The 9,762-nt window shown below is 42.2% G+C and overlaps 1 protein-coding gene across 1 annotated transcript in view; it reads left to right on the top strand.

Moving 5' to 3' along the window:
• Positions 1-467: 467 nt before the first annotated feature.
• SYNPO2 (synaptopodin 2) overlaps positions 468-9,762 on the top strand; it is a 36,790-nt gene continuing 27,495 nt past the window's right edge. The window contains exons 1-2 of the mRNA XM_015405924.1: positions 468-534; positions 4,812-5,614. Coding sequence (XP_015261410.1) covers positions 494-534; positions 4,812-5,614 — 844 coding nt within the window. The 5' untranslated portion in view covers positions 468-493. The remainder of the gene's footprint in view (positions 535-4,811; positions 5,615-9,762) is intronic.

Raw genomic sequence — 9,762 nt, 5'->3', positions numbered from 1 at the left:
TCTTGATTCATAATGGGTAAATCACAATTGTGCCTTCCATCCTCCTATATATGGGTGCAATATGTAAAGAAATTGTGTGTTTAATTTAATGTGCAGCAGACCTGAATCATGTAGTTTATTTTTCTCCCCAAATTCAGTAATCGACAGTACAGTTTAGGGCCACATGCACTGGCTTGCTGGTGTGTGTCCCAAGCACAGACATCCAGAACGTGGGCAGGGCTGGAAGGCAATTCTCTACTGTGTATAGAGGTAACAGTACTGGCAAGGGAAAGTTATCATCCATATCAGCCTACTGGTATACAGTATTTGCAGTTCCATTTTTTGTGTTTGGATTTCAATGAGTTATATGAAAAGATTTGGTTCTATTTTATATTTATTTCAGATTCGCAACAAGAGCAAAGCATCCAAGGCTGGACTGTGTGAGGGAGATGAAGTTATATCTATCAATGGCAATCCTTGTGCTGACTTGGCTTACTCTGAGGTTATCACCCTTATGGAAGGCTTGGCTGACACTCTCCAGATGCTTGTCAAAAGGTAAAGGAACCGCAGCTTTGGCATGTGTTTGGATAGGTCCATGTTACAGTCACATGACTATTTCTGTGTTATTGATTTCTTGTGTAGCCCTGGTGTTTTGCAATTCATTGTATAAAAAACCCCCTCATTTATTCAGATTAATTCATTGAAAAATGGGGTGGGGTAGGGCGTAGGTAGGGTTGCTGGTCCCCCCTTGCCACCAGCAGGGGGTGGGGTGGGGGCAGGGTTGTCAGATCCAGGTTGGGAAACTCCTAGAGATTTGGGGAATGGAGCCTGAGGAGGACAGGGACCTCAGTGAAATACAATGCCATACAGTCCACCTTCCAAAGCTACCATTGTCTCCAGGGGAATTGGTCTCTAGTCTGGAGATGAGCTGTAATTCCAGGGGATCCCCATGACATCCTGTAGACTGTATGTGAACCATGAATTAAATCTAAAAACCACTCCCAGGGGTCTTCATCAGCCATATCACTAGCTCCGTAATGGAGGAAACGGTTTTTAGTTTCTAGATAGATTTTTAATGAGTGGATTTCTGGTTGTTTGTAGATTTAATGATTTGGTGCTGTTTTATGACTTTGTCATATTTTATTTTTTAGCCACATATATGGTTGCTTGCCTTCAGGTGATTGCTTGAGGATCTCCTGGAACTGCAACCGATCTCCAGACTAAGGAGATCAGTGCCCCTGGGAGAAATGGTTGCTTTGGAGGCTGCATTCGATGGCATCACATCCCCACTGAGCTTCCTCCCCTCCCCAAAATCTTTGCTACCCTAAGGGTGCGTTCAGACGGATAGCTAATCCCACCATTATGCCGGCTCAAATTTGATCCCGATCTTTTTAATACATTCTCGCATGACCAGACATCCTCCGGGGGAATTGCCTTACCGCACGCTGCTTCCACTGTGGATTGTCTAGACGGCGACCACTGAAGGAGGCACGTGCGGTGTTTCTTTTTTCTTTTTTACAAAAAAACCTTTTTGTGCATGTGCATAGGCATGATATCGCGGCCTTGTTTATCCACGTATGCGCAGAATCAAGATTTTTTAAAAAATGGTGGCATCATTTTTAATTGCGCGCTGGAACGATCAGATGGGGGAAAGTCCGCGAGTGGCCCATTGGAACCAGAAACTCCAGATTTAAAGTAGTATCTTTTTAGTACAGCTCCGAAGGGCGGCAAAACAGGATGCTCACAGAAGACGGACATTTCCCAGATGTGGATGTCTTGCTGGGTGACCTTGGGCCAGTCACATACTCTCTGCCTAACCCTACCTCAAAGAGTTGTTGTGAGGATAAAATGGAGATGTACAGAATGTTATAGGCCAGTTTGGGTCTCCATTGGGAAGAAAAATGGGCAATAAATGAATAAAAATAAGAAATAAAAATTGAGTTATAGGAAGGACATTTAAGATACATTTAAACCTATCTTTTGACCTTAGTAATCAGAGAGTCTTACAAAATCAAACTACCATTAAATCAGAAACCAGGTCTAAAAGATCTTGTACATATATCACAGAGAGGTTTGCTAGTAGTAATCATCTAACCTTCCATGAATGGGTGATCCAGAGCCTTAAAATGACAATTTAACAACTGAGCAGGATCATGGGGGAGCAAACAGTTATTTGGATGCCCAGATCACAGATGTTTTTTAGGACTTTATATGTATCCTCACCAGTCATATCACAGGCAATATATTGGACAATCAAGGCAAAAGTTCAATATTTTACCAGGTATAATATTTTGAATCCTGGGAAAATGCAGAGTATCCCACACCAGAAGTGCGACTTTGAAGACAGCCATCAGATGGCTCAGATCAAAGGACAAGCAATTCTACATTTATTGCTTGAAAGCAGAAAAAAGATTGTGCAGAAAGACTCTGAGCATATCCATAGGCAGAGAGGCCTTTTAAGGGGGAAATTTCTTTCCCTCCCTTTCTTTCTTTTAATCTGTCTCCCACAAGTACAGACTTCCTAAGCTACCAATAAAGGCTAACATTTATCTGGCTTTCCCCCAGGCTTCCTTCCTACAAGGAAATGTTTATGGTTTCATAGTTTATATCTCTCTAGCACCACAAATGATTCTTCAAATAACGTAACAAGATGGAAACCAGCTATAGTTGGAGGACTACATAAATTAATATGTTTGACCTTTTGGAAACTCTGATAGACATTGTAGATTGATCTTGAGTCCATATCCTGTTTCCAGAACCCAGTGCAGAACTGAGCCATAGTGAGGCATCTTTGACGTACTGTCTGATTTAGCCATCCCTTGTCCGCATATATGAAGCTTCCAATCTCTTGTGCTGTGTGATTTAGTAGTTTCAGAATCCCTCAAACCAGCAGCCTGCTTTTTTATTTTTAAATTGTCAAACATTGCCAGATATTTTATACTACATTAATTCTCTTGCTGAGCGCACTGAAGTCTTACTTCATTACAGCCATTACAGCGATTCAAATATGGAGCCAGTGTCTTGGGGTTTGGGCTTTCCTTCACTAAAGGTCTTTTAGTAGAGGCTGCACATCTTATCTGTGAGGATAATCGAAGACTTTAGATTTCTGTCACTGAGCAGGAGGTTTCATTACAGCCCAAAAGAAAATTCATTGTATCACTGAGACACTCAACACTGAGGTAACACAGTCTGCACCAGTTAGAGACTTTTACCCTTTCCTTTCAGAAATGCTATAGTGACATGTCATACATTATATGGTGGCAAATTTGTAAGTGAACAAGGAATGATTTTTAATATAAAAGACCATTCAAACATGGGGGCAAGGAGTTCATGGAGTACCAAAGGTTGGGAAAGATTTTCACTGCCAGAGACCTTGAAAGCTGCATCCAGTCAGAGTACTACAGAATACTGAACTAGCTAGACCAATCCTGGGCCAAAAAGGAGCTATTTGGTATATGAATGTATGACATGGTCTTACGAGCACCTCAGTGTCCTTTCCCCAAAATCTGCAGGATAAGGAAATCCTTTGACTAGTGGCATTTCCAATGGTTGCATGAAGGCAATGTGGGAGTATTTATGAAAACCAGGTATAATTAGTACTTATGAATTATCTAAAGGCACATTAGTCAAAATAGTAACTAAAATAATTGATATAGTTGAAATTCTGTCCAACGAGACCTCAGAATATAGGATATTCACAATCCTTAGAGAAAAATTACAAAGATACACTGACAAGGATATTCCAATTTTTTACTGAAAGTATCAACTGTGTAGGCCTTATATTTGAATGGTTAGAGCAGTACAACTATGTAGCCAGTTTCCTGAGGTTGGGGCTACCCTTCACTAAAGGTCTTTTACTACAGGCTGTACATCGTATCTATGAGAAACTCTCTACCTTTAGATTTCTTTCATTGAGCAGGAGGTTGGACTTGATGTCCTGTAAGGCCTCTCTGAATTCTAGGATTCCTTGTCTGTATTTGTATGTTATAATTTCTCTGTGGAGCTCAGGGCAGCAAGCACCACACAAGGTTATGCCACTTTATTATCAAAACAACCTCTGAGGTAAATAGGGTTTCCAATATCCAGGTGTGGCTTAGGGCTGCAAACCTCCAGATGGGGATGGAGATCTCCTAGAATTGCAACTAATCTCCAGACTATACAGATTAATTCCCCTGGAGGGTAGATACCATAATACCTTGCTGAGATATCTCCCTTCCCAGACCCCACCCTCCCCTGGCTCCACCCCTAGAATGCCAGGAATTTCCCCACCTAGACTTGGCAACCCAATTTGCCAACCTCCAGGTGGGGCCTGGATATCCTGTGGAATTACAAATGATGTCCAGATGACAGAGATCAGTTCCTGCGGAGAAAATAGCTGCTTTGGAGGGTGGATTCTACAGCATTACACCCCACTGAGGTCCCTCCATTCCCCAAACTCTGCCCTCACCAGGTTCTACTCCCAAATCTCCAAGAATTTCCAAAACCAGAGTTGGCCTGGAGATCTCCCGAAATTTACAGCTGATTTGCAGAGATAAGTTTCCCTGGAGAAAATGGCTGCTTTGGAGGGTGGACTCTGTGACATTATACCCCCTCACAAACCCTGCTTTTCCCAGCCTGCACACCCCCAAATCTCTAGGAATTTCTCAATCCAGGGTTGGCAACACACAATTACCAAATCAACTTCACCACTGAGAATCTGGTCTCACCTCTCTACCTTCAGTCAAGCAATGTTATCTGCTATATTACACTGGCTATATGAAAGATTTCTTTGAGGGTATATTAATATAGTAAGCATAATATTATTTTTGGGTTTTGTGTGTTTGTGTCTGCAGGTCTTCAAGTGGGACAAATGAGACTCTCGGTCCTGAAACAGAAAACAGAGACAGCTATAACATTAAAAATAACGAATATAAAGAAAGCACCACTCTGCAAATCAGGACAGCCATACAAAGGCCCCACATGGAAGTGCAGGTCACAGGGGCAACCAAGGAAATGTTCCAAATTGAGCAGCAAAGTGCTGTGGTGGACCCTTCCATGGCAAAGCAAGAAAGAGAAATAGCACATTATCATAAGATCCCTCCCAAAGTGATAGAAGCCCCCAAAGCACACTTGATCAGTGTGCCGGCTTTCTCTGGAGAAAGGGCAGTTCCTACAGTGGAGCTGCAGTTGTCCCTCTCGCATGACAGGCACAAAGACAGCAGTGTTCCTAGCCTGAATGTTCTGGGAGCTGAAAAGTACAAGTCTTCAGAAACAGGATCCAATCTACAGCAACATGGGAGTCGCTTGGTGACTTCAGCTCCCGCTGCTGAAAAGGACCCATCTGTCCAGTACTCGAGCCGAACATTCCAGATTGCTCCTTGCAAAGAGGTCAAAGCAGCCTCAGAAGCTGAGACAAAGGAGCCACCTTTCACTAAGGTGGAAGTGATCCTAGACTGTTCCGACAGGGAGAAGGAAGCCTCCAGGTCTCTGACTGAAAAGGGGTGTGTAAATTCTCAAGTGGAAGGAGGGCAGTCCGAAGCACCTCCTTCTGTGGTCTCCTTTGGAATCTCATCCGAAGGCACAGAGCAGGGAGAAGACGACCAGCACTCTGAAAGGGAACATAGCAGACCTCACAAACACAGGGCAAGGCACGCCAGTAAGTATGCCACAGCTAAACCGGTTGCATTGCTGGGGTGGGGTGGGGTTCCATTTCTTAATATATATTTCAAAGCACAATTGCATAAGTATTAATACATAAACAGGATTTTCCTGAGGTTTTCTTGCTTCTTCGTGCGCCTGTAAAAATGTTTAGTACAAGTCTTTTGTTTTGATATAGTTCTTTCAGATTCAGTGTTATGGGAATTGAAGACATTATAATGACTGCTGTGTGACTGTATAATACTGTTTTGTGACACTGTGGCTACTATTTTTCCACTTTTCACAAAAAAAGATAATAAAATAAAAAATTCTCATACAAAGACAGCCTTTACCAGGTTTCTTAACAAAGATTTGAAAGTCATTTCAATAAAGTTTATACCAGGAGAGACAGCTTTGTTGAGCAGACCGTTGCATACTTTCATTGACAGGCATCTTTAAAAATACAAATGATGCTACTTCTATTAAAAGCCAGGAAGAATTAAAAAAAGGCATAGTAGTGAGGCTTGATGATGCTTGCAGAAAGTCAGTTTGACAGACACCAGCATGTGTATTTTTGGCCAGTTATATGATCCTTTCAGTTTTGCAAGGCTTCCCTAGACTGTAAAGTGAACTTACTATTCCTTCTACCTTCCATGCCCAGAGGTCAGTGCAAAATCTAAGCAAACGCCTTCATCTGAAATAAAGTGGAGAACAAAATAATCACAGCACTAAAAAGACAAAATTCTAATGCTGGGTTCTGAAAGCACCTGTTTATCAGTTTGCTTCTCTTGCTGGCACTCATTCATTCATTCCTGACTATTTCAAGAATTCTGTCAAGGGATTTCATTGCAAAATGGCAACGGCACAGCGATATACGGTCGCATTGAACTATCTTACGCAGACGGCTGGGATAAGCATGCTAACCCGTCACTAATTCCTCTATAAGCATATTTTTAGAATGATAACTGTTTGTATTGGCATGTGGATTAAGCTGTTACTTATGCTTAAAGTGTCTGTGCGTAATCCACATATTTATGTCATATTAAATGGAGAATAAAAGAGCAGTATGCATACTTTGCATTTTGGTATTGAAGCAAGTGGCAACTGTCGGGTTGTGCCTGTCAAATTACATAGTCTGTTTAGAAAGGGGGGGGGGAGAGTTGCATTTATATTTTCATATAATATGTATTTTTTTTAAAAAAATCATTGCCAATTTGCAAATGCATGAAATGCATTTAATTTCTCTTTAACTTCTCTTAAACTTTAACTTGTCTTTAAAAGAAAGGCATCCATTTCTAAAAATATAAACTTAGGCTGTTACTCAAAGAGAAGCTTTAGGTTTAGGTATGTCCAAGCGCTAGAATATGCTCAGTGGGATTCTTTTTCTTTGAACAGCAGGCTGCCGCGCACAGTCAGGCAGAAAGTGCTTTAGAAACTCTGCAGTTTCAGAAGCAGTTTGCTATGTGGCATGAAAAATGCTGCTTGAGAAGTATGTTCAAAGTCCCTTGGTGCATGTGGAGCTAGTGGTAGGGTTTTTGTCTCCTGGTATGTATCTGAAATGGATTTGACTGCTCAAATCATTCAGTGCAATCCTGAATACAGTTCAATGGATTTAGAATGATATAACTGTTTAGGAGTGCACTGATATTCCCTGAATTGGACCAATCTTTTATAGTGCAATCCTTTTTTTGGGGGGGGGGGAATTAAGCTCTTTTGAATAACATTGGATTTACCTCTGAATACATCTGCTCAGAATTGCTCCCTTTTGGTCTCTGGGGGAAAAAAATCACATGGGCCCCGGTCACAAAGGCCAAAAAATGCGGGGGGGGGGGAGCATGGCTGTTTGCCCCGGAGCAAATTAACGCACGGCCGCCGGATCCCACGTCCCGCCGATGTCCCGTGGTTCGGGGGGAGGTGGCGATCACACGACGATCCTGCAGCGCGGCAAAGAAGCGGCGCAGCGCAATCTCACCAACGGCATGCGCGATTCTGCGGAGCAACGGAACTTTCACTTTCCTCTTTGTGCGCATGCGCCATTGGGTGCTTGTGCGCATCCTGTGGAGACTTGGGGGGAAAACCTGTTTGCGATGGGATATGGGCAGGCACCGGATGCCACGGACTACCATCGGAAACGCGATCAGACACCAGCCCTTGCCCCACGGTTTCCGGAAACTAGTACCCCAAAGGTACTAGTTTTTAACTCCGCATCTTCGGTGGGAAGCCTTGGGTTCGCCATGGGAGCTCTAAGCTTCCCAGATGTTGCGGTGTGATCGTGCCTGGAAAATCCGCCTATCATCCATCTCAGTAGCGTGGCTAATGCTCCGTGTGACTGCAGACATGGTTATGTTACAACCAGTGTTCCCTCTAAGCTGAGTTAGTGTGAGCTAGCTCACAGTTTTTTAGCCTCTGGCTCACACATTTTTGTCTTCGCTCAGGAAGGATGGCTCCAGAGCAAGCTAATTTATGCAGCAGCCAAATCACTGGCTCACAACGTCAATGCCAGTAGCTCATAAAGTAGACTTTTTGTTCACAAGACTCCACAGCTTAGAGGGAACATTGGTTACAACACTGTGTGATGTTTCCAAAGCAAAAGAGGAAGCATATCCCACCCTGCAAGTAAACAAGACTGTGAAAGGACAAAGCATGTATGGACCATATTCTGTAGTTTTAACATTCAGACTGACTGCTTATCATGTCACATGTTCAGAAGTGTCTGAAGATGCATGTGTTTTGTAATGTGAAAATATTATTATTTGTCTGATACATGTATTTGCCCAAAGAGTGATCAGTTTCCAGATATTGTTTACAAGCATTCTTATATGACAGAATGAATATATGCTTGCTTGAACATGAAGATACATGTATGAAAATACAGGGGTGGGATCCAGCCAGCTGATTTGTGTGAACAGGGCAACACACAGAGGACAGCATATGTGCCAAAATCATAACAACTAAAAAGGGTGCCTGTCATTGTACAAGTTTCTGAGATATCTTGTGTCCTGTAATTCAGCGGCAAAAGTACACAGCCTGCTATAAGACAAGAGAGGATGCTGTTGTCCAAAATCCAGGTAGCCACTTTACGCATGGCCAAGGGCTTGGACATAATGAGTGGACTTTTTTCCCCTTTGGAAAATGCATGCCACATGTTTGAAACCCCCCTCAGTTGCAACAGTGATTTATTAGGCCACATGAGAAACCGCTCTTTGAGAAAAACAAACACAAAGCTTCCTTGGGCATGTGGAAGTAATTGTGCAATTTTTGTATGCTCTCCTACATTGTTTTTTTTCCTGGAGTGATTCACTTAATGAAGTTTAGGCAGTTCTTTAATAAGATTTCTAGTCATTTCCAGCCATTATTTTCACACTACCAATAATAAATTAACAGGACAGCTGTAAGCAGATGTTACACCCTTCTAAGCCCATGGACTACAATGAACCCTTCTACATTCCTTGACATCAGTGGACTCAGAAGGGTGTAACCTCTGTTTAGGCCCACACTATAACTGGATCTGCTTGCTCCTTTGAACCTGACCTACTCCTCTCAATGGAATCAGATCTCACTTGTTATAAAAAAGATATAAATGGGAGCAGCAAGTAGTAGTAGCAAAAGTAGCAGCAGCTGCTGCAGTCCATGAGCCTTAGTTTGCAATCCTGTGCGCGGTTCTTTCAGGATAAACCCATGGAAATCACTGGACAGACTGTAATCACTCTGCATAGGACTGTAATGTTCACCTATCTAGTTATTTAAATATGTGTCCTGTGGGTTCCTGAATACTCAGCTTAAATAATGCATCTTCGGCCAGACTGAAAACATTAAATAAAATATATTGTCTTTGAGAATAAATTCCACAAGTTTGTATCTCCCCAGTCAAACTACAACTGTCTCTTAGAAAGTATACACCACTGAAATACACTGTTTCTTGCAGGAGTTGTTACACCCTCTAGACTAAAAGCTAGTATTGTGTTTCTTATATGAAATTACTTTATTTCATAATGCGTTTGGAATAAGACCTCTGGACAAGTTACACTCTAAATGCCTCTTCAGCCAGTGTTTCAATGAAGAATTTACTCATATGTCTTAAGGGAACCAGTTACCGTATCAGGACTGGCTCTTGTGCAGATGAACAGATAACATTCTTACAGCATCTATGCCTAAGTCAACATCTAT

The sequence above is a fragment of the Gekko japonicus genome, unplaced genomic scaffold (genome assembly GCF_001447785.1).
Source record: "Gekko japonicus isolate JY-2015 unplaced genomic scaffold, Gekko_japonicus_V1.1 scaffold264, whole genome shotgun sequence".
Classification (NCBI taxonomy): Eukaryota; Metazoa; Chordata; class Lepidosauria; order Squamata; family Gekkonidae; genus Gekko; species Gekko japonicus.
This window is presented reverse-complemented; position numbering and strand designations above follow the sequence as displayed.